General features: G+C 46.0%; 1 protein-coding gene across 2 annotated transcripts in view; it reads left to right on the forward strand.

The window, feature by feature from the left end:
- The window catches only part of Tshz2 (teashirt zinc finger homeobox 2), a 439568-nt gene extending 417182 nt beyond the window's left edge, over positions 1-22386 (forward strand). For both annotated transcript variants that reach the window (XM_021193027.2, XM_021193028.2), the window contains exon 3: positions 19867-22386. Coding sequence is in view for 1 of the 2 variants with exons in the window: in XM_021193028.2 (XP_021048687.2) it covers positions 19867-19868 (2 nt within the window). In the remaining variant the exon portion in view is untranslated. The remainder of the gene's footprint in view (positions 1-19866) is intronic.
- Positions 22387-25676: the final 3290 nt, after the last annotated feature.

Raw genomic sequence — 25676 nt, forward strand, 5'->3', positions numbered from 1 at the left:
ATACACACACACACACACATGAATTATTCCCGTGAACCCACATACATTCATAACTAAGCAACTTGTTATAGATTAACAAAATATAAGCAAGCAAGATCATTTTCTCAACCAGTTCCTCTTACTGTCAGGTTGCAATTTGCAGTTACAAAGAAGGGATCAATTATGTCATTATTTATCTTTAAAAGTAATATAAAAAAATCTTAAAAGAATCACAAATCTAAACTTTTATATATATAAAAAAAGCAATCAGCCATTTCTCCTCTAAATCCTCAGGGTGCATACTCATTAAAAATTTTTAATAAGTCATATCAGGAAGCTGAGGGCAAAAATGGGTACAAGAAATTAATTGCCACCTTGATTACCCGTCCAGCTTTAGCCAGAAAGAGGCACTTCAGCTAGCACCAGTCTACTGCTGCTGTTCTTGTTCCTTGACCTTAAAAACATCTTCGCTCAGTAATCAAAGTGTGCTTTTCTGAACTCTAAATTGTTCAAGATTGTGTACATCAAAGCCACTAGCAGAAACACTTTAACCTATCTTTACTAACCATCTACTTCTCCAAATTCTTTCTAAGGGTGATGGATGCTATTAACAATCCGCACCTTTAAGGCCTTTCTGAGGGTGGAGTCGTTCATTTGACTCAGCAGCAAGGCTTGGAAAAGATCAAGCACTATTGTTATAAGTACCGGTGAGGGGCTGGAAGCCCCCTTTAGAGCTGTCATAGAGCTCATAGATTAGGAGGGTCACAAGAGGAACAGGCAGAGCAAAACCCCATAACAGCAGGAAGTTCTCAGGACACATGCTCCTCCAGGCTCTGCCTCCCTGAGACCTGCTTGATGTGGCCCAGGGATCAAACTCAGTGTTGATAAGGGGCTTGTGTCCTTCAAGCTCCCTGAACCTCAGGGGTTCACCCACAGAACGAAGAGATCAACGCCCACGTTTACAGCTAGAGAGTGCAGCACCAAGAAGCCTGTCGTGGGTACATGAAGCTGCCTGCCATACTCTGGTTGTGGTTCTCAAGGCATGTGTTATGGTTTTGTCTTCTTGGTTTTGTTTTCGAGACAGGGTCTCTCTGGTCAACCCCGGCTGTCTTGTAATTCGCTACGTAAACAGGCAGGTCTCGGCTCACCAAAATCCTCCTGCTTCTGCCTCCTGAGTGCTGGGATCCAAGGTGTGCGCCATCACACGCGACTATTGAGTTGTCTTTTAATGTGTGCAATTTAGTAACCTTGTTGACTCTAAGCATCTTGAAGGGAAGAATCATGTCTTCCAGTGAACCCAAACTATCACACAAATTAAGTGTGGGGGTGGAAATGTCAGTCCTTCAAGGATCTGGTGTATGAATGGAGGTCGTGAGATCATACCAGACACAATACACATGATGTCCCTCTACAGGGTCCCGTTCCTTGAACGATAGATGGCTTTATTCCTAAGTATGGCGCAGGGTAATGTTTGGTGCCTGGGCAATGAATGAGCGATGCATTCAATGAATGGGCAAATGAATGAATGGATGGATGGATGGATGAATGGACCTGTGAATGAATGGATGAGTGGATGAATGGGTGGAAAAATTTGCCTCTAGTTAAGTGCAGCAATAACAAGAAAGAGATTTTACTTAGTCGTCTGGCTTTCAAATGCCTCTGCCAACAACGAAAACTTCCTTCCAGGGAGGGCAGATGGCGGCCTGCACAATGAACAGTTTAATCTTTAGAAAATGGAACAGCGTTGCCAGCAAACTCCATTTTTCTCCACGAACACATTGTCAATAACATGCATTCTGAAATATGTGGTGAAATTGATGGCCGGGCCCTGATGGATGGGAACAGCGACAAATTAAATGATCCCTTTCTCTTTCTCCTGACTCACCTGGGGTCCCTCAGACCAGCCCCTCCTCGCACTGGTAATCAAGGAGATCTAGTTAAAATGCCTCGTGGTGTGATGGCTCTATGGAGAGATGTCCAGAGCCTCTTGCCTTAAAATCAGGATGAGAGGCATCACTCATGGGATAATGACCAGCTTAGGAAGTCGCTGGCTCTCCATCGTCACATAAAAGCAGATATTAGGGGCTGGAGAGATGGCTCGGTGGTTAAAGCATTGACTTTTCTTCCAGGGGATTCTGTTCCCAGCACCCACACAGAGTAAATCACAACTGCCTATAACTCCAGCCCCAGGGGACCTATGCCCTCTTCTGGCCTCCACAAGCCCTTGGAGCTCCTGTATACAGACACACACATTGACACACACATATATGCATAATTAAGAATAAAGTAAATATTTCTTTAAAAAGAAAGAACCACATGGCTTAAAGGTGACCCGGCCACCAAAGTTCTTTATCCTTGCAGGTTGGGGCCTCTTAGCTATCTGATGACTCCCAAGAGGCCTTTCTCAAAACTAATATTTTGAAAGACAGGAAATGAAAGCCTTATTTTTTTTAATCATTGCAGCACACTTATCAAATATTAAAGAATGCAATTTGCGGGTGTCGTGACATATGAAGCCATTCCGTGCATTAAGCAGCATGACCATCGCCACAGCTAATCCCTGGTGTGGTCACAACATAATGAGCGGAGTTAATATCGCGGAGGCCGTGCAGCCGCTCAGATGTGACACGAGGTGTCTGTGACATTTCGGTTTAAAATGTTGGTGATAAAAATGACAACACGTTACCATTGTGGTCTGATGTCACTAAAGAAAGCACCGCCTTTATCGGTTCTCAGCCTTTGGGCTGCGATCAAGTCAGTGCAGCCATAGACATGGCTTCCTTTCCCACCCACATGCGTGGATCTCCTGAATTCGATGTACGGCTGCCAGGTGAAGACTCACTCCTAGTTTCCTGTGGTATGCGTATGACAGTATGCAACCTAAGTGGGGTGGTACCCGCCAGTAACCCTGGCCGGTACTCTAATCAAGCCTGATTTACCGTGTATTGATTGATCGATTGATTTTGTGTGCGTGTATGTGTGTCAGCATGTGCCACGGCTTGCACGTGGAGGTCAGAGGGACAGCGTGCTGGAGTAAGTTCTTTTTCCAGCGTGTGGATCCTCAGGTCACTGGGCTGGGCAGCTCCTCCACCCACTGAGTCCTTCTGAATCTTCTTTTCTCATGACCACTTATGAAAACCGCTCCTGAGCACATGGCTTTGATGTATAGATGTATAGTCCACAGACTTGCCCAGAGCCTGTCAGTCAAACCTCTCCCACGCCCACAGTCCAGGCAGTTAAGCATGGAAAGGCCTGTCTGCTGAAGATAGCTTTAACTAGAAGATGCAGCCACCAGAAGGCAAGGACCAAAGTCATTTTGTTTCTACCTGAACATCTGACACACACATAGCACCGTGCTGGACCTGGGGGGGGGCGGTCTCAACTCACATGTATTCCATTTTAAGATTTATTATTTTAAGCCAGGCGTGGTGGCGCACGCCTTTAATCCTAGCGCTTGAGAGGCAGAGGCAGGTGAATTTCTGAGTTTGAGGCCAGCCTGGTCTACAAAGTGAGTTCCAGGACAGCTAAGGCTACACAGAGAAACCCTGTCTCAAAAAACCAAAAAAAAAAAAAAAAGATTTATTATCTTAAATGTGTGTGTGTGTGTGTGTGTGTGTGTGTGTGCATGGGTGTGTGTTTTGAGGAATATGGGGGCAGATGCCAACAGAGGCCAAAGACATCAGGTTGTGAGCTACGGATGTGGGTGCCAGGGACAGAGCATGTGTCCTCTGAGAGAACAGTCAGCACTTTTTAACCAACAAGCCACCTCCCCAACCTGTCAGCAGTCACTTCTATCTGGAGCATCTGTCACCAAGGCCAGGACTGTAGGCCTGTCTGGAGTAAGTTCTTTTTCCAGCGTGTGGATCATCTCGGGAGAAGGAACCCACTACCAGCGAGACGGCCGTCCCCGCCATGGGCGTCCCACGGGTGCTCGGAGAGCTGTTTTCCAAAGAGTGAGGGATGAGAAACTCGCTCCACAGAAAGCCAAATGCCAAATATCTTCGGGTTTCCTTTGCTGTGAAGAGACACCATGACCATGGCTACTCTTATAGAGGAAACATTTCATTGGGGCTGGCTTATAGTTCAGAGGTTTCGTCCATCGTCATCGCAGCAGGAAGCATGGCGACATGCAGGCAGACGTGGGGCTGGAGGAGGAGCTGAGAGTCCTAGATCTTGATCTGAAGACAACAGAGACTGTCTATATGACCTCAAAACCCTGCCTCCACAGTGACACACTCCAACAAGACCACAATTCTAAAAAGAGGCCACACCCGCTGATAGTGCCACCCCCTGTGGGTCAAGCATTCGGACACAGGAGTCTATGAGGGCCACTCCTATTCAGACCACCGCACCGAAGCGTGCACTCTGCAGACCACAAAGCCTTGGCCTACACAATTCAGCTCTGAGAGTAAGGAGCCCCAGACAACAGGCAAAACGGCACACGGAGCGCACTCCGTGCTTGTAAGGCCTCGTCAATAGATGCTGAAACTGGAATCTCATGTCGTCTTCTTGTGTCATGAATTTGTGTATCTTCATTTCTCAATCTCTTTTTAAGATGTGAAAAGCACTCTTAGCTCTTAGGCCATAAAAAAGTAAACAGGAGGTGGGATTTAATGCGGGGCCGGAGCTTGTCACTGGACAAAGGGCTTTATGGCTCTGGTTACCGAAGCTGGATTTCCCGAGACTGGCTGAGCCTCCATCCACATTGACCTTGAATCTACTTCCTTCTTGCTCACGTGTTCCCTCACCGTTGAGGTTTGGCACCCGCAGATGCTCTGCGAGACACGCAGTCATTCCAAACATTGGGTCCTCATTTTCCCTTCCCCAACTGTGTCAACTCAGGCTACAACTAAATGCTACAGACTGGGGGAGGGGAGGTTTGCGCGGCAAATGGGTCAGCCTGTGTGTGCACACACTTGGAATGTTCACGGGGTCAGCCTGTGTGTGCACACACTTGGAACGTGCACATTTCCTCTTCTCACTAACTACCCTTTGAAGGCTGCCTCACACTCTGAGGTACTGGGGATTCATGGGAACTGGGGGTTCAGCCAGTTACATTGCTTTGCCAATTAAGCCCTTGTTTCTTTCCAGTCTCTGCCTGCCTCCAAGGACCACTGCCCATCTTCTGACCCACCTCAGGAGAGGAAGCTTGAGACTATGGGTCCCCCATGCCAACCCCCCTTTATTTTCTTTCCCATTGCTTCACACATAGCTCTGCTTGGAAGGGATGAAAGGTTTCTCATAAATTCTGCGTTGTTCTTTGGATACATATCATTGCTATCCCACAGCAAGTCTAGGGGCAAGTCTCCATTACTTTATTTAAGAAGGCAGCGAGATTCAGAGCCAAGATCAGAAAACAGCCTGTGGTTCCGAAGATGCCCTCTAGGGGGCAGTGTAAACCTGTGGCCCTGGTGGGCGGGGCAGGTGAGTGAAGACGACATTTGAGATGTAGACTCCACTTCTGAGAGCCATGGTGACCTCAATCCCTTCATACTCCCAGGAGTCAGTGGGCCTTTCTGGAAAATGGCACCGCTGGTCATTCTCACCTCAGTCCTGCTGTGGGAAGCTCCTTACCGAGAAAGCTCCTCCCACGGTGCCTGGGGTGGGCTCTTTTCTGAGCAGAGCCCAGGACTTGGACAAGACCTTGTGACCTGGGGCTGATAACGTGAGGTGTGCTGCCTTTGGAAACAGTGGTGTGCGCTTTTGATTTTGCTTGGGCGTTTGTTTTGTTTGTGTGGTTTGCTATAAAAGGATAAATTATTTGTTTTGTGTCTCAATAATAAAAATAATAATAATAATAATAATAATAATAATAATAATAGAGTTGAGTAGCCAGGCCCAGCACAAGGGAGGCTAAGACTGGGCTAAGATGAGTTTGAGACTGGTCTGCTGGTCTGGGTTGCATAACAAGGCCTTGGCCAACCTGAGCTACATAGTGAGTGTGTATCAAGGAAAAGGGAGGGAGGGGAGAACTAGCTGGTTCAGTGGAAGAGACTAACAAGTTAAGGTATCAAATGCTAAAGCAGCGCTCCTCAGTCTCAGTGTGTTACAGTCTCCTGAGAATCAGTAGACCCCAGAGAGCCGCCGCCATACCTGAGACAGACGGTCACAGAACCTCTGGGGGTTGCCTCCAGGGCTGGTGACTCTGTGGAGTGGAGCCAGGATGGAGATGTGAGTCCCTGTGGGGCACAGTCAGGTCACCTGTCAGCTGTGAACTTGGCCTGGTTGCCTGGTTTCCTTCCCTGACGGTCTTGTCAAAATTAACTGCTCAGTGGGGCTGGACAGAGAGAGTCCTCCAAAGGTGAGACTCTTGGGACTCACATACCGTCCCCAGCACCCACATGGCTGCTCACAACCACAGTGACTCTGGTTCCGGGAGATCCGAACCCTTCTCCTGGTCTCTAAAAGGGCACTGAATACATGTGGCGCATTGTATACACTCAAACAAAACACCCATACACATTTTTAAAAATTGGAAAAAAAGCCTTTTTGACCGTTAAACATGTAAAAGCGTCCAGCAATGAAAACTTGAGACAATTACTTTTAAAAAGTGGATGTTTTGTTTTGCTGAGTTCATTGTTGTTGGTTGGTTGGTTGGTTTAGTTTTTTGTTTTTTGTCTTGTTTTGTTTTGAGTCAGGGCTTCTCTGCATACCCTTGGGTATCCTGGAGCCTGCTCTGTAGACCAGGCTGGCCTTGAACTCAGAGATCTGCCTGCCTCTGCCTCCTCAGTACTGGGATTAAAGGTCTATGCTGCTGCCACGGGGTTCTTACGGGTATTTCTTATTATAATTATGAACAGCATCCAATGCCCAAAATGTCTGCTCCTTTTTTTTCACCAATAGCAGGAAGGTCAGGGGTCAGGGGTGGAGGGTGGCCCTGAGGCCATCCACTTCCATTTCTGTGATACAGAGAGAGGAATGGGCCAAGTGTGAAGACATTGACCTACTATGTACAAGATATATTCTTTACAGCAGTGAGGGCTGACAGACAGAGGCGTTTGGAGAAGCCAGTCTGGACTCTGAAATAAGGAAAGACCCTCTGGGGTTGGGCTATAGATTGGCATGCTTCAGACATAAATAAATTAATTTCTTCATTTATTTATTCATGAGGGTTCTTGTGACCCACAGCATGTGTACGTGGGCGTTAAAAGACAACTTCGCAGAGGACGTTACGCCCAGGACTGAACACAGGTCAGCAGTTTTCTGGGCAGGAGGCTTTGTTCGCTGAGCCACCTCACCGGTCCATAAATAACTGTCCTTTTTTTAAAGACAGGGTTTCACCAAGCATCCCTGGCTGGCCTGGACCTCCCTAGGTAGACCAGGCTGGCCTGGGTCTCAGAGATCTACCTGTCTCTGCCTCCTGAGGGTGGGTATTAAAGGCATGCCACCATGCCTGGCCTTGTTTTTACTTTTGTTTTGTTGTTTTGTTTTGTTTTATCTTTTAGCATCTTAAGGAACCTGTGCTCTTGGGAGCAGTCTTCAAGAACTGTTGTTAACTGATCTGAGACTCAGACAACTCTTGATTTTATCTCAGGGTCACTGGGGGAAAGTGTACCACAACAGATGGCCTCCAAGTCCCCCCTTGTAAGAAGGAAACAAGACCTCACCTTGCTTGTTTGTGACATCTGTAACTGGTCATTGAGACCGATCCTGCCCTCTTTAGGCGCCTGAATACATGTCACACACACACACACACACACACACACACCATTTGTTTTTATTAAATATTCTAAGAAATTAAAGCAGACCCTGGTGTGGTGGCACATACCTATAATCCCACTGTTCTGTAGCTCAAGGTCAGCCTTGGCTACAGAACAAGATCAAGGGCCAGCCTGGGCTAGATGAAACTTGTTCTAACAAAACAAAACAAGCCTAAATATAACAGCAGCAGTTACGCTTTGGGCCAATGATGAGCATCCAATAAAGGAAAAGATTCATTAAAACGGGAGAGATCATTCTGAGAAGCAAGCTTTACCTGCATTGGCTATTCTGTGACCCAGCACTCCAGCGTTTTTTTTGCCAGTGTAGACGCTGCCACACACTGTACCCCAGAGGCTTGGGATCCATAATCACAGCGGTGAAGAATAGTCTCCGCGTGTCTGTTGTCCACGTTCCGAAGGCAGACAGCGGTTCCTAAGTGCCAACAGCTCCCAGTTTCGGCTCCAATGAAGTCCCCCGGCTGGGGCTACACTGTGAACCTCATTTGGCCATAAGTCACTTGGAATAAATAACAGTTGGCTCTGCGCCCCCGCGTAGAGAAGATGGGCGCCACAGTGAATCATGTCGTTGGCGGGCCGACTTGAAGCTGTCTGGGTTGTTAATGGTGATGTTTGCCAGCGTGTGGACCTCTTTCAAACAATTTAAGGGCTGTTGGGGAGGACAGCGGTGTGGCTCTCAAAGAATAGGTGCAGGAAATCACTTGTTTTCTCTCTCCCATGGCCAACCCCCGACAGCCACCACCAAGAAGCATCATCCAACATGAGACCTGCCGCCTCCAGATGGGAAATTATAATCAGCATCAAAGGTGCCGGGGGGGGGGGGGGGGCGCGTTGTCCTTTCTGTTCTCGGGATGATGCCCTGATATGTCTTCCCTTTCAATTTACGTTTGGAAAAGCTGACAGCAGCTAGACAGTTTCAATCCTTATCATTCTTGGTTACATAGTTTTCCCGAGTAATGCTACTCCAGGAAATTCTCTTCAGCCCCAACGACAGCAGCAAACACTGGCCAAGAAAAGGCTTGAGGGCAGAAGCACCCAGACCGCCAGCTGTCCCTACCACCTCATCCCCCCTCCCCCTCCCCGCCTGACCAGAGCAGACCCTCCCTCTCCCAGACCACGCCCCTGTGAGTAAGGCGGTGGCGTGGCTCACCCTCTGCTGGACTTGTCCAAGGCAGGGCCGGTATTACTAGGCTCTTGGTGAAATGGTCAGTGTGTGTGTGACTGGGAGTTGCGTTCCCATATCGCCGTCAAAGGTTTTATCCTGTGTGTGTGTGTGTGTGTGTGTGTGTGTGTGTGTGTGTGTGTGTGTGTGTATAAAAGAAGAGGAACTTCCCTTAGCTTCACACCTGAACTGACAAAGGATTTCCTTTCACCCTGTATGGAGCTGAAGAGAACCTCTCTTGCTACTTTCATTTTTAAATTTCTGGAAAGACTAATCCGTTTTCTGAGGCCTAATAACCTATCTCTCAAGCATAAACAAATTTCATGTGTATGTTTGAAAATGTATTCTAAATCTAAATCCCATTCCACAGCGTTTCCAAAGCACTTTGTTACATACTACATGATAAAACCACAAGAGAAGAGAGGGTCATTAAAGGAACCTTGGTTTTATATTTTATTTTGCTGATTTTTTGAGATAGGGTTTCTTTGTGTATAGCCCTGGCTGTCCTGGAACTTGCTCCATAGGCCAGGCTGGCCTTGAATTCAACACTACCCTGCTTCTTGCTTAAATTTCTATTTTATGTCTATACTGTTTTGTCTGCATGTTTGTCTGTGCACAGAGTGCATGCAGTGACCACAGGGGGCAGCAGAGGGCACCAGAGGGCATCAGAACCCCTGGAACTGGAGTTACAGGTGTTTATGAGCCACCACGTAGGTACCGGAAACTCAATTCAGGTCCTTTGGGAAAGCAACCAGTGCTCATAACCATTGAGCAGTCTCTCCAGATCCGGGAATACGCATCTCCATGGGGCACTTACGGTACACTAAGTGATGCGCACGAAGGTGCTATATTTCACAAACGGAGAAACAGGAGAGAGAAATGTCTTTCCCAAAAGTCATGCAGCCGATGACCAGCACAGCCACGCTGCTAACAGATAGACCAGAGGGATGTGGAGCAAGCAAGCCGCACCCAGAGGTAGAGAGAGCGCTTGCCTCACATGCACAGGGCCTCGTGTTTGACCCCCTAGCTCCGGGAAAAGACAGGAAAAATAATTTTTGCAATCTTCCTTTGGGGATTGTAAGAACTAAATAGGGACCAGAGGGGTGGCTCGAACAGTAAGACGCTTGCCGTCCACCTAAACACGGAGGAGTTCATGGGTATATGTGCACTTGCATGCACTTAAGCATGTGGAGAGAGAGAGGGAGAGAGAGAGAAAGAGAGAGAGAGAGAGAGAGAGAGAGAGAGAGAGAGAGAGAGAGAACAAAAATACTTTCAAAGCACTGAATAAAACAGATGCCTACTAGCAACCATGAAGACCTGACTTCGGGTCTGCACAACCCACACATAAAGCTGGATGAGATAGTACACAGCTGTAATCCCAGCCCTGGGGCAGCAGAGACAGGCAGGTTCCTGGAACTCAGTGAGGTGCTCCAAGTTCAGTGAGAGACCCTGACTCAAAAGCTAAATAAAATAAGGCGGAGGAAGATACCAGACATAGTACTCTGGCTTCCACATGTATGTGCACACGCGCACACACACACACACACACACACACACGTGTGTGTGTGTGCTCACAAACATGCACATGCACACACTCGAAAAATTAATAAAACAGCAGTCGTACCGTCATACCTCGGGTCAAAGATTGGCACCCAGTGAAGGATAGAGCCAAATATTTAAAACAAAAAGTGAGTATCCCTTTCTGTCTTTAATAATAACAATAATTTTAACCATTCTTTATTACAAAAAAAGAGTTAAGTTTTACTTAACACTGAGTTCCGTTTCTTTTCAATAACTATTAAACCCAAGCCCTGTCGAAGCATCATTCTGGGGACAGATTGGTGTTTAAAAGCTCGTGGGGAGTGGAGAGGGGCGGATAGCAGGGGCTGGCTCCCTGCCTTATCGTTTTTATTTAGACTGACAGACCTTTGATTATAATTGGGGATGACCATTCAGCAGTTAAAACCCCATAATCCCGTCACTAGCCGTCAGGAGGGGTTCTTGGGCGAAGCTTCATGCCAGCTTTCTTTCCGGCTTCTTAACCACGAGGGCGCCTGAGGATGAGGAGTGTGAGCTAAGGAAAGATCTGCCACTGAGATCATCTGAGCTGACACACGAGTGATGATGCAGGTGACACTCGGTGACAGCGTTGGCCCCACTCTCAGGAGGCCTCGGATCTTCTCGCCTGCCTCTCGCGGTGTCCCAGGAGTGGTACCCCTGTCTCTGATGGCTCCATCCAACAGCCATTTTACACAAAGACACACAGAAGGTCTTGAGCCATTTTGGGGTGTAGCTCAGGGAGACCTTAATGCTAACTGGTCTGGAATAAAGAGCGCTTAAGAAATTACTGATGCCTACCTCTGGGTGTGTCTGGGACACGTGCAACCCTGAGGCCAAATCAAAGGATGAATCCTTTAATGAGTTCTGTGATGGCTTGTACAAGCTTGGGCTAGGGAATGGCACTATTAGAAGGTGTGGCCTTGTTGGAGTGGGTGTGGCACTACGTGCATGGGCTTTAATACCCTGGTCCTAGGTGCCTGGAAGTCAGTCTTCTCTCAGAGGCCTGCAGGTGAAGATGTAAAACTCACAGCTCCTCCTGCACCATGCCTGCCTGGAGGTTGCCATGCTCCTACCTTGATGATAATGGACTGAACCTCTGAAACTGTAAGCCAGCCCCAATGAAATGTTGTTCTTTATAAGAGATGCCTTGGTCACGGTGTCTGTTCACAGCAGTAAAACCCTAACAAAGACAAGTTCATAACTGGCACATTATTTGGTGGTGGTGAAGTGGGGGAGGAGTCATAGGAGGGAACGGGTCTCAGGGGAATGTCCTTGAGGGCCATAGCTTGTCCCCTTCCTGTCTCCCCCTTTTCTTCAGCATCTTCTCTGCCATGGTGGATTGAAATCTTCAGCACGCTGAGCAGAAGTCTTTCCTCTGTTACGCTGTTTTGGTTGAAAGTTTGGTCACAGCTAGAGAAAGCTAACAAGGGCCCCCATAAAACAGGCAGAAAGGGATTGTATTAAGCAGCGCTCCCTACTCTCTCATTGCACAGCCAGTTGAGACCGGTGACAGCAGAGGGAGGACCCGTGGAACCTGTTTGCTCTGCTGCTGATTAGAAAGGTCTCCAGCATACAGGGTCCCCAATGGAGGAGCTAGAGAAAGTACCCAAGGAACTGAAGGGGGCTGCAACCCTGTAGGTGGAACAACAATATGAACTAACCAGTACCCCCTGAGCTNGNGTCTCTAGCTGCATATGTAGCAGAAGATGGCCTAATCGGCCATCACTGGGAAGAGAGGCCCCTTGGTCTTGCAAACTTTATATGACCCAGCAAAAGGGAAGGCCTGGGCCAAGTAGTGGGAGTGGGTGGGTAGGGGAGCAGGGGCGGGGGGGGGGGATATAAGGAACTTTCAGGATAGCATTTGAAATGTAAAGAAAGAAAATAATTAAAAAAAAGAAAAAGAAAAAGAAAAAAAAGATTCAATTAAAAAAAAAGAAAGAAAGAAAGAAAAGAAAAGAAAAAGAAAGGTCTCCAGCCTCAAGCCCTGGGCAGCTGCCTGCCTGGCTCATGTCCTGATGTGTCTGTCACTCATTTGATACACCTGGGAGATTTATTACCAGCCAAGCTTTAAAAGAAGTTCAAAAGTTGAGATTTCTTTCCAGTAGTGTGATCATAGCTAGCATGTCACTCCTACTCCTATGTTCCAAGGAAAAGACTACCCTGATAACTAACAGTGTTCCTCCTCAAGGGTGGGCTAAAAACGCCCCTCACCACGCAGCTCTGGTCTCCCAGGTGCAGATCCTACAGAAGCCAGGAGCAACAAAATGTGCCTCCCAGTAGAGGCTTTGAAGTGAAGAAGAAATATATTTATGTTGAATACTGACTATTAGAATAATCCATTTACTCATGATCATGTCACCTTGGTTAAGTCACTTCAGGAACCTAGGCCTCTGGAAGGGAAGAGTGGGTTGACATCAGATCATGACACGATTGGTCAAATCACACCACTATTGGACTAGAGAGCCACATGGCCCACTGCTGCTGACATGGCCAATGGCTGTAACTGAGACAGCCTTTTTGATGTTTGGGAAAAGAAAAGAAGCAGGTCTTCTTCCTAGTACTCAGAAACTGGTGTGTGTGTGTGTGTGTGTGTGTGTACACATGTCTGTATTTGTACATGTGTGAATATGTATGGATTTTTGTGAGTTTATAGATGTTAGTGTGTATATTTGTGCATGTGTGGGTGTATGGATGTGTGTAAGTGTATACATGTTTGTGCACATGTGTATATGTGGGTGTGGGTGTGTATGGGTGAATGTGTGTGTCTGTGTGTGCACACATCTGTACATATGTGAGTATATGTGTGTATATGCACGTGTGTGGGTGTGTATGGGTGAATGTGTGTCTGTGTGTGCACACATCTGTGCATATGTGTGTATATGTGCATGTGTGGGTGTGTATAGGTAAGTGTGTGAGGGTATGGGTATATATAGATGTGTGTGAATGTATACATGTTTGTGCACGTTTGTGTCTGTGAGAGAGAAAGAGAGACTTCCCTTTCCTAAAGCAGTTCATCTCAGCCTGTTTTCAATGGTAGAAAAATTAAATGGAAGAAAACCATTAGCAAGGGCCATCTGGGGCTGAGGATGTGGCTCACCGGGTAGAGAGCTTGCCTAACATGCACGAAGCCCTGGGTTCTATTCCCAGCACTCCATTGAGTGTGGTTGTAGTTCTGATTCACAGTGAGTGTGAGGCCAGGCTGAGCTCCGGGACCCTCTGCTGGGAGGAGGGAGTGTGTCGAGCAGGGTACACATCTGGAGGCACATCTGTGAAGGAGGTCGAATTCAAGGCCAGACTGGGGCACATAATAAAAGTGAGAGCCATTTAAAGCATTATCTACCTACCCGCCTGAGACCCCGTCTGCATGTCAGACTATTACATGCATTTAGGCAATTGTTTTATCCTCAGTAAGAACTGAAGTTTGTCCACCAAAGTGTAAGGGTTTCTTTGCAGAGAGGCGATTTCTCTTAGGGAAAGCTAAATGAGGCTCTGGCGGTGAGGCCGAGTGATGAGATGAGCCAATTTGGATTTTCAAATTGTAAATCAATTTGAAAAATATGAACCGCGGGCTTCTCTGAGGACGGCACCATTAAAAGTCCTTGTCTCCATTTTTTACTTTGTCTCTTTGTCATAGTCCTTCTTGTTTTTAATGCTTTTTTTTTTTTAATTTTCAACATGAATATTTCGCTTGTGTTTTTTTTTTTTCTAAACAGCTTTGAGGAGCCCTAAAATAGGAGTTATGAGCCACTACCTCCTTACCTTACCTGATCACCACAGGAGGAAGCCACCCAAACCTATCAGCTTCAGTCCACTCCAGAAAAGGATGTGCATGTGTGCACGTGACCAAAGTACCTGAGCTTGAAAGCAGTTGTTACGGGAACCTGTGTAGAGAGGCCTGAGAGTTGCTGCACCACCTGCTGCGGGGCTCTCCACAGTAGCTGGAAGCTTATGTTCCAACCTCTGTTCCCTTCCAGCCACGCAGTGTGACTAGAGTACCGAATCCCAGCAAAAACAGAAGGCGCAGGCAGAATGCAGCAAGAGCCATGTCAGGGGGCCACTGACCCAAGCAATTGGCCAGAGGATTTAAAGAGTCAGTGTGGCTGTCCTAACTAGGCTCCTATTGCTGTGATGAAACACCATGACTGAAGCAACTTGGGGAGGAAAGGGTTTATTCGGCTTACACTTCCACAGCACTGTTCATCACTGAAGGAAGTCAGGACAGGAACTCAAACACGGCAGGAACCTAGAGGCAAGAGTTGATGCAGAGGCCATGGAGGGGTGCTGCTTGCTGGCTTGCTCACCATGACTTGCTCAGCCTGCTTTCTTATAAAACCCAGGACCATTAGCTCAGGGATGGCCCCACCCACAGTGGCCCCACCCTCCCCCATCAATCACTAATTAGGAAAACAGCCTTCAGGCTTGCCCACAGCCAGATGTTGAGGAGGCATTTTTTAAATTGAGGTTCCCTCCTTTGAGACAACTCTAGCTTATGTCAAGTTGACATAAAACTAGCCAGTACAATGGCCAAATTAAAGTATAAACAATTCTAAGCATCTGGCTTCTTAATGAATATGGAAATAATGGTATCATTTTGCCTGGCTGCCCCTCCCAAACTCTACTTAATGAACATAGCCACTGACTTCTTAGATATATAATTAGTTTTTTTTTTTTTCACTTACACCCATTTTATTTTTCTCACAGTAGCACAACATATTAGGAGGGGCAGAGAAAGACTTTTGAAACAAGAAAGTTAGGGCTTCAACAGAGGCCTGAGAGTCACCAGTATTTGATTTCTTTCTAGCTTAAGCCAGTTTATGTAATCCATTGCAGGCAAAGAAATAGAAACACTCTTAATGGCCTGCCTTAATTTCCTACTTAATTTGCTTCTAGGATCTTTTTTTAAAGTCTCAGGGAGTGGGGAGGAAACTAGAGAAAAATGGGGAGTGGTTTTATTTTATAAAATAATAAAACCCCACATGTTCAACTTACCAAATGAAGACTCAGGAGTCAGAGGCGGTGGTGAACGCCTGCTGGCTCAGAGAGGCAGAGAAAGCACCCAGCTGACCTTCCCCTTCCACCAGCTTCCCAGAAGGAAAAGGCCCCTGCTCCTTCTCCACGCTGTCCTAAGTACCCTTCAGCTTAGAGACCCTCCTTTCTCTTTCCTGGGTTTTCTTCTGTTCACTCCCTGTCGACTGGTTGCTAGCTCTGCCTCTTGACCTATTGTTGACTTTATTTAACTCTTGTTTACAGAAAACTCTTGGGTTAAAGGTCTGCACTAGGGCTGAGCCACACCACAACGAGAAACAATTTTTTTCCAAATCACAGTCTTGGGGTTCACAATGTGATCAAATATCCTGCAACAGAGTTGTTCTTCTCCCTTTTTAAATAAAGGGGTGGGAGGACCCCATCGATTGTCCCAAAATGGCTTACGATTTAGGTGGCCATCCACCCTCCCTCTGGTCCCCTGACCTTCCATAGACACCATGTGTTCAACCTCTCCATGGTGAGACACAAAGGACTTCATTTTTGTTCTGATGGTTTTGAGATAGGGTCCCATGGAACTCCTGACTTTCCTGTCCCTCTCTCAAATGCTGCGGTTACAATCATTCAGTACCTTGCTTGGCTACTCTGAGGGACTGCCAGGGGGTCAGCCTCATAGTCAGACCGAAAGGCAAGACCCTCCTATACCTGGAATTTGAAGGTAACTGCGCTCGGATGTCCCTGGGGAAATGCCTCTAAGTTACCCAGATGCCGTTAGTGATTTGCATTATTATGTAACAGTAACGTGTGCATCCATTGTTTTTCTGTCACTGGAACAACCTGGCAGAAACAACTGAAGGCGTGCAAGAGTTATTTAGCTTACAGAGGGCTGCGATCTGACCAGAGATGGAGATGGAGCATACTGAAGCAGCTATGTCACACTGGGACAGTGAGGTAGAGGCTGTTCCAATCCCAGCAGAGAGCAGGGCAGAAGCCAGGCCCAGGCAACTGCCAAGAGCCTGGGCTTTGTGCCCTGACTCTATCAGCTAGGTCCCTATCTCCAGTTAGGTTCCATCGCCGTTAAAATAGTGCTCCCCAGCTGGGACACAAGTGTTCAAACTGTGAAGGAGATTTCAGATTCAAACCATAGCAACAGGCTGGAAGGACAGCTTGGTCGGTGGGCGGCTTGCCATGTGGTGCGAGAGCATTAGCGGGATCCCCAGAATACATATCAGAAGTCAGGCATGGTAGCACAGGTCTACAAAGAGAGTTTCATGACAGCCGGGGCTTCACAGAGAAACCCTGTGTCAGAAAACAAGAACAAACAAACAAACAAACAAGAACAAAGAATGCCTGTTGTATTTGCAAGGGACCCAGGTTCAGTTCCCAGAACCCACATCTGGGGGTTCACAACCATCTTTGACTTCAGTTCCAGGGGATCTGAAACCCCTCTCTAGACTCTGTACACACCTACACTTGTGTGCACATACCCCCCACATAGACACACAGACACATAAGCTAAACTAAATAAATCTTTTCCCCCCCCCCAAGGGATTTTTTTTTTTATTACTTTAAAGGGCCCTTATCCCTACAGCAGGGTTCTCCACCCCTGAGGTACTGAAGGTCAAAGAACCTGTGAAAAGATTCATAGGAAGTCCCAGAAGTTCAGATTCAAGTCTTAGGCTCCAAGAACTCCCTTCTTGTTTCACATAAGATTTGTGATGGCTTAACAGAGAAGGGAAGCGCCATCTGGGAGCCGGAGAGAGGATGGCCCAGTGGTTAGGAGCACGGGCTGCTCTTGCAGAGGACCTGGACTCAGTTCCCAGCACCCATGTTAGGCAGCTCACAACCATCCGTATCTCCAGTTCCAGTTCCAACACCCTCTCTGCCCTCTTTGGGCACTGAACGTATTTGTGCACATACCCACATACGGCTGAGCATATCCAGATAGCTCAAGGGCAGCTTGATCTAGCAAGTTCCAGGCCAAGCTCAGCCACAAACTCTGTCTCTAATTAATTATTAATTAGGGCTGGAGAGATGACTCAGTGCTGAGAGCACTGGCTGCTCTTCCACAGGTACAGTTCCAGCACCCACCAGGTGGCGCACAGCCATCTGTAACTCCTGTTCCAAGGGACCTGACACCCTGCTCTGACCGCTTTGGGCACCAGGCACACACATAATGGATGGACACACATGCAGGCAAACATTCGTACACATAAGATAAAAACAAATAAATCTTTAAATATGAATAAGGTGCGGTAGCATACCACTTTGATCCCAACCCTTGGGAGTCAGAGGCAGGTGGGTCGCTGTGAGCCCAGCCTAGTGTACAGAGTAAGTTCCAGGACAAGAAGAAGAAGAGAGAGACCCCAACTCAAATATAATAATAATAATAATAATAATAATAATAATAATAATAATAATAATAAACTCAAACCTGACCATATAAATGCACACGTAGAAAGCTGAAGTAGCCGGGCGTGGTGGCACACATCTTTAATCCCAGCACTCGGGAGGCAGAGGCAGGCAGGTTTCTGAGTTCGAGGTCAGCCTGGACTACAAAGAGTTTCAAGACAGCCAGTGCTACACAGAGAAACCCTGTCTTGAAAAAAAAAAAAAGAAAGAAAGAAAGAAAGAAAGAAAGAAAGCTGAAGTAACTGACAGTTTATCCACAGTTACTGCAACAGAGAACAAAAAAGAGTTGCTTGCTAGTTTTTCTCTTTCTCTTCTTCCTATTTTAGAATTTTGTTATTAATTTTTTTGTGTTGAGGAGGGAGGTGCACATGCCACAGCATGAATGTAGAAGTCAGAGGACAATCCAGAAGAGTCCCTTCTCTCCATCCTTTATATAAGCTTCTGATCACGGAGCTCAGCAGCGAGCATCCGTTCTTGCTGAGTCATCTCACTCACTTTTAGGGTCTTGAGACAGTCCCTGTACATAACGGTACATAACGCAGACTAGCCTTAAACTCACAACTCAGCGGTCCCAGTGCTGAGACCCTCACTCATCAGGCCTGGCCTTCCAATCCCACCGCCTCAAAACATTCCCTTCTTCTGACCCAAGAGCTAGACTTAGGTGGTTAAGCCTCTGGGAACATTGTAACACACTGAAAGGCTCTAGACACAAAAACAACCACCAGGGTACCCGCTGCATAAAACCAGAAACAAAGGTCATGTCCAAGAGGATAGGAAGGGTCTAGGAAACTGCAGCCACATTGTGCAGCATCAGACACAAATTCTGGCAGCGTCACTAACAACGTTTTCCACTGGAAAGGTGAGCAAAGTGGCAGGCTCACGAAGACACACGGGGGGGGGGGGGGGGGGGGGAGGATGTAGAAGAAGGTTCAGCTGACGGTGGATAAGCGCTCTCTCTGCCTGGGAGAACAGAAGTTAGGTTTCTCCAGAAATTCTTTATAGTGAAAAAAAAATAGATTACATATTTTTAATTGTATCAAAATAAACATATTATAAAATTTACCATTTTGGCCATTTTTAAGCATATGCCTTGGTGCTGTTCCATCTATTCACAGTCTCCAGAGTTTGTCACCCTTCAAAACTGAAAGTTTGTGGCCATTATATGTATGAGGAAGGGGTTGGAAAGATGGCTCGGTGGTCAAAAGCATGGACTGCTCTTCCAGAGGAACTGAGTTCAATTCCCAGCAACCACATGACGGCTTACAACCATCTGTGATGGGATCTGATGCCCTCTTCTGGTGTGTGTGAAGACAGCTACAGTGTAGTCACATACATAAAATAAACAAATGTTTGGGGGGAAAATGCATCAGGTAGGCACCGCGTCTGCCTTTTTGCGGCTGCCTCCTTTTACCTAGTGTTAAGTTCTTCATTGTGTGTTCATGTAGTAGAACAGTCGGACTGCCCTTCCTTTTAAAGGCTGAGTGGGATCTCATTGCATGTGTCTCTGTATCCTAGTTATCCAGGCATCCACTGATGCGGTGCTTCTGCCTTTTAGACATTGTGGATGGAGTGATGCTTTGTATGAGCCCAGGTACATCTCTTCTGTACAGAAATGGTTTTCTGACAAGGGCCAGCGAGAGGGCTCAGTAAGCACCAAGTCTCATGACCTGAGTTCGAACCCTGGAACTTACACGGCTGTCCTCTGACCTCCACTGTAGGTGGTACCACCCCTGGGAGAGGGGAGGTGGTCCTGAGTTATATAAAGAAGCAGACAGAGGGAGAAGCCATCACTGGCAGTGTCCTTCCACAGCCTCTGCTTCAGTTCCTGCCTCCAGGCTCCTGCCTTGAGTTCCTTCTCTCAGTGATGGAGTGTAATGTGGAAGTGTAAGCCATATCAACAAACCCTTTCCTCTCTAAGTTGCTTTTGGCGGCCATGCTTTTCATCACAGCAATAGAAAGGAAACAGGGGCAGCCAGCCAGCCAGCCAGCAAGATACAGCCCATGCTATTCCTCTGGAAATAACCCTGTTTTCTCTCTTCTGACTCCCTGCAGGACAATGCCTTAGCCTGGATCTTCCCGTCCCGATTGGATCTCCCTCACTCAGCGCTTCAGCTGCTGCTTCTTCTTCTTCATTGCATCCTTGCTTCTGACTTTGGACTCACTGATGACCTCCTCCTGATCCCTGACACTACGAAGACTGCCAAAAAGAAAAAGAAAAAGAAAAAAAAAAGAAAAGGGAAAAAAAGGAAAAAAGGGAAAAGAAAAAAAATCACACCAACCATTTCTCTTCACCCTCACTAACAATTTGGTAATGAAGTATTGATTTTCACTTCTCTCCTTATGGACGATATTAGATTTTCATTGATAAACTGCAAGGGAACTGTCGCATCTCCGAGGGCCTCTTTTCACTGTCCGAAAGAAACAAAGTGCCACTGAAGAAAACTAATGACTGGGAGTGTCTCAGTCCTTCTCTTCTGTTTGTAACAGGAAGGGGAGGGGGCCAATCACTCTTCCTAGTTTAATGTCGGAGTGGGCTGCTCTTGGGAGCGACCTTCTCGCGGTAACGTCCATTTCCTATTTATAACCCCCCTGGGAAAGTTTGTCTAAAGGAAATGTTTCTGTTCAGTGTAACAATTAAGGTTGCACCTGGCTTGCCTAGTCCTGCCCCTGCACCGGGGAGCCATTCATCACAGCAGAGTGGAGGAGTTATAAAGTTAAACCCGAGTTTGAGCCAAGAAAACCTCCCGACCTTGTTCATCTTCTGGGAAAGTTGTTGGGATAGGCGGGCTTAACCCTGTGGATGCCAAAGGCTGTGTCCTGTGCAGCGTCTGACATGCTCGCTGGGTGAGGTTATCCTGCACGGTCTGCAAGCTTAGTTCCCAGCATGCACCACTGTCAGCAGAGCCTGGCCACTGGGAGGGTGCAGAGCAGAACCAAGAAGATGGTCTCCTCCAGGGTGCGAGGGGAAACAGCCACCTTCGCTGGTAATCTCTCCCTGCGGGACCTGTTGCCTCTCAAATGCAACTTCTCCTCCTAACCAGCAGAATGCATGAAAACAGGGTGTCCGTTTTAAACGCATTCCTGCAACTTTTTTCATTAAAACTTTAAGGGCCCAATTTTAATTTGTGGAATATTCCCGTTAATAATGAGATCTAATTAAGACATCCATTAAAAGCCCGTTAAAGTTAATTTAACGTAAAAATTCCAATAGAACTGTATTAGATTTTCTCCATTAAATTAACGTTATGGATTTTTAACGGATGTCTTAATTACACGTTATTATTAACGGGAATACTGTATTACACAGATTAAAATCAGGTCCTAAGTCAACTTGGAAAAGCTAAGAGCATGTTTTAATATGAAAGTCTTGCAGACCTAGTACACAGTTTGGAAGTATAGGGGAAGATGGGTTTCTTTTAGCTGAGCATTCTCTGTACAATGGAGAGTAACCTATACTAGATAAATCCATCATTTCATTTAAATAATGAGTCTCTTTATTCTCATAGGACAACAAAGTCTGGATTGTATTGTAAGTTGCCACTCAGTTATAGGTGAAATATTTAAACTATCTCAGCACAACATTCTGAAACAAATGACTATTTTGCGTTGTTGCTTTAATTACCAAGGTTATAAAAAAAAACTGACAAAATGAAGTCAAATATATACTTTTCACCATTTATTATAGAGGCTGTCTGTTGGAAATGTCTTGGAAATTTTGACATGATCCCTAAATTCAACCCTGGGATTTAAAATAAAATTTGAAGAAAAAAAAAGAAAAAGGAAAAAAAAAAACTTATTTACCTCCTAAGGAAAGCCTTACTCTTATGCCACATATAATAGCAAATTGCTTTTTTTTATGGTATGCATAACCTAGATGGGGAAAAATATGGTGCTTCAGGGAAGGAGGGGAAAAGTAAATGAAGTTCCAGGAATGTCATTCTGAAGTAATGAGGCATGGACGGAAAATATACCCCTCACATCATCGGATTGAGATGGCAGTCGAAATAGCTTCATTGAAGTGTCAGCGCCCATCCATCCATCAATCACCCACAAGGAAAAATAACAACAGTACAACGGGACCGCTTTTATGGGATTTACTCACGGGCACAGGGAACAGCAGCTCAGAGGTAGTTCTGACATGAAAAGCAAGGTGCTGATATTATTTTTTATGATGGGAGGATCGTAAAGTGAATTGAGAACAGAGAGGTCTGTCTTTGCTTAACCTGTTCAACCAGAAATGAGCGGAACTCGGCTGGAAAGGAACAGTTTTCAGATGGGTTAAGATTGAAGGGTGGACTCGACTGAGCACTGTCCTTCAACAGCGAGACTCTATTAAAAGGGAGGGGGATAATACATTAGCATGGGGGGGGGGTCTTGAAGCTGATAAAAATCGCCTGTTCCAACCCGGGGTTATTAGGAAAGCAACATAATTCAGATCCTCTGAAACCCACCAAACGCAAACTCAGACCTCCCAATCTGCCTGGGAGGATGCAATGTGCTTCTGGACTCCTGGGTAATCATTTCCCTCCTAAGACAAAAATAAGAATAAATGCGCTGCTTCGCATATAATCTATACGGTTCTGTTAGTGCAATTTCTCTGGTGGGGTGAGGTGGGAGGCGAGAGACAAAAATATTGATAAATTTGGTTAGACTCCTGAGTTGTCACTTGGCAACTGTGAATGTCACTGCTGAGAGACAGCTGTTAATGTTCTCTGCAGAAAACAAGATCCGAGCAGGCACCACAGCGTGCACACGGCTCTTGGTATATTTCTAGACACCGGGCATGTCTTCATTTGGCAAGCCTATGAAGCTTCTAGAAACTTCTTCCTGGAGAGAAAAAAAATGAAATGACTTGAACTCCAGGAGAGCATTTTTATCTGCTTTTCGTTAGGTAAAGCTGGGACCACAGACGCGGAAGGAGAATGATATGCAAATATCATGCAAATTACCTTTGAGTACTTCCGCTCTTCAGCCACCCTTTGGGATCTTGGACAATGAGAGGTGTTCTTTCCTTCTCTGTGCCTCCCTCCAGCTAAGGCCATCAAGCAGCTAAAATGTAAAGAGGCCATTTTAAAAAAAAAAAAAAAACTATATGCAAATTTTTAAATTTTAGGTATTTCAGCAAATCTCAGAATATGCATCACAACCCCCCCCAACACAAGGCACAACAGGAAAAGCAATTTATTCAGCAACTTCACTTGACCCATCGTGTGTATGTGTGTGTGTGTGTGTGTGTGTGTGTGCGCCCTCCTGTTCCAAAGTTGTCACTGCCCAGTCCACACAGTGCCCACCCAGGCTCGAAACCCATGGTATTTTCACAGTAAGGGATTTTTCCCTGTGAAAAACATACAGGGAAGAAATAACTTCCAAATAGGTCAAGGCCTAAAAGCAATATAAGCACAAACTAAATTGGATAACCCAAACAGGCAGTAAGGAATTTTGTTCAGACCACAAATAGATTTCCCTAAAAACTCAACCCCCAAAAATGCCTGCTTGGTTACTTGACTCTTACAGAACTAATATCCAGAGCAAAAGTCTCTGAATTCAGTGGAAATCCAGGAAACAGGAAAGCATTGGCCTGTTGGAGTAGCCTTTGTGAAACCAGATAAAGAATGAGGAGGTGAGCGGGTGTGTGTGGGCGGGTGTGTGTGGGCGTGTGTGTGTGGCGTATGTTCACACCTTCATAGACATGCATGAGTTTCACAGACAGTCTCTAGATTCTAAACAACACGGTAGAAAGAATCTCCTAAAACTTTCAGTTAACCTGAAGACACAGATCAAACAGTATCCCCAGAAGGAACTCTGTTCCTTCACCATCTGCCACTTGCCAGGCTATCTGACTAGGCTCAGACTTTTTCTTTTTTATTGGGTTTCAATTTTTAAGTGAATTAAGTGTTAATGAGTTAAGAAGAGGAGAGGGGGAGAGGGAGGAGGAAGAGGAAGAAAAGGAGGGGGGAGGAGGAGAAGCAGGGGAAAGAGGAGGAGGAGCAGAAGCAGCATCTCTTAGGGGTTAAGAGATGATGCACTCGTTAAGAGCACTGACTGTTTTTGAGATGGGCCTGGGCTCTGCTCCCAGCATCCTCACGGCCATTCACAGTCATCTCTGAGTTCTGTTCTGGCCTCCGAGGCCACCAGGCTCACATGATACATATATAGACATGCAGGTACTCACACATACACATAAGAAAACCACACACACACACACACACACAAAGTGTCCTATCCCCATCCTCTCTTCCCTGAATCAAGAATGCTAATGTGCAAATCACTATAAAATAACAATAATAAGGAAATACGTTGACAGCTATAAGCTGCATGCACCTAGGTAGTCTAAAGAAAATTCAGTGTGGTCTGTTCTGAACATGCAAGAGGTAACAAAAACATCCAAAACTCAACTTTTGGGTTATTCTTTTCCCTCTGCGAGATGTGAAAATGCTAATTTCATTTTCTCCCTTCCTCTGCGTGGCACTTTCTCAAAATATCTATAAAATACTTTTAGACAAAGATTGAGCAGGAGGAAGAAATGTGAATCTGCACTCCCCCTAGATGGAGGAAAACCTGCAAATCATCTTTAGGATGTCCAGGGCAGAGTTTTACCTCTCCAACCAGAGGAAACGCCACTTACGTTCTTAGGTTTCCTGGAACAGACCCAGAGGTGTACACAGATAAACAAATTCCAGACTAATTTGAAGTCTCCTTCCAATAGTTATGAGCAATGGGCTAACAGACCTAGAAGTGTCTCCAGAAATTATTCATGCACAAGGCAGCCCAAAGCATGTGGGGGGTGGGGGTGGGGGTGGAAATGTTTTATGGATTAGAAATGGCCTGTTTTAAAATGCTAGTACCAAGTGGAATGATATTTCTGCAAGTGAGACTGTCCGTTTCCTTTGGAAAAATACATTCGTAATAAAATAGCTCTTCCAAGAAGTGACACCCTGACTTGACACACTTCAGCATACAAATGGCTGACAATAGCCATGCGGCTGCCGTTAGGGCTTCTACAGTAAGGTGTGTTTGAAGAAGACAGATCAAATACAGCCCCGTGACCTGTGTTTATTTGCTTAAAACAGCTTTTGGAAATAAAAGTAATAACTTCGGTTGGAGTCCCCGGGAGACATTTAAAAAAACTGAAAGAAAAAAAAGAGAAAAAAATACATTGCTTTAAAAAGAGTTTTAAATTCAAGCACTCCCTTCAACCCTTTCAGGAAATATATTTCAGTACGCTCTCTGAATTATTTTACACCTGAAACCTACATCTGACTGTCCCCAGGTGAAGGCTAATATTTATAGAAGGAACAATCATCCCATTATGTCTGACTGTGGAGTTGTGTCCGGTCATATTTTCACTTTCTAAATGACTTCTGGAACATTCCAGAGTGATAAATGTGTGTGCAGATATTAAAGACAGAAAGTTCTACTAGTCTGCAATCAAACAATTAAAAGCAGCATCCATTCTGCCTGGGGAGAAAGCCTGCAGAAGTTGGAGCCTCAAGAAGCACTCTTCCCGACAGGGCAGGATGCAAGCCAAGTTAAAAACACAAACGTGGAGAGTAGGGTTCCTTCGGCTCAGGGCTCCTCATGTCCTAAAATCCCAGTTTGCAACATACTTTCAGGTCTCTGATGCAAACCTCCTCATCCCTTAGGTCTTGCTTCCTGAGAGTTGGATCCCAGGAGATGAACCATAAACTTTTAAGCCCCTTGAATATCCAAGTTGACCTGTGGAGGCGAACTGGTTCTGGTGCTGCAGCACTCTTGTGTGACAAGCTAGGAAATGTCCCCTACATTCCTTCCAAATTTTAAGTTTATTTTAATTTAAAAAGAAGAAGGAGGAGGAGGAGGAAGAGGAGGAGGAGGAGGAGGAG

Source organism: Mus pahari, chromosome 3, assembly GCF_900095145.1.
Source record: "Mus pahari chromosome 3, PAHARI_EIJ_v1.1, whole genome shotgun sequence".
Classification (NCBI taxonomy): Eukaryota; Metazoa; Chordata; class Mammalia; order Rodentia; family Muridae; genus Mus; species Mus pahari.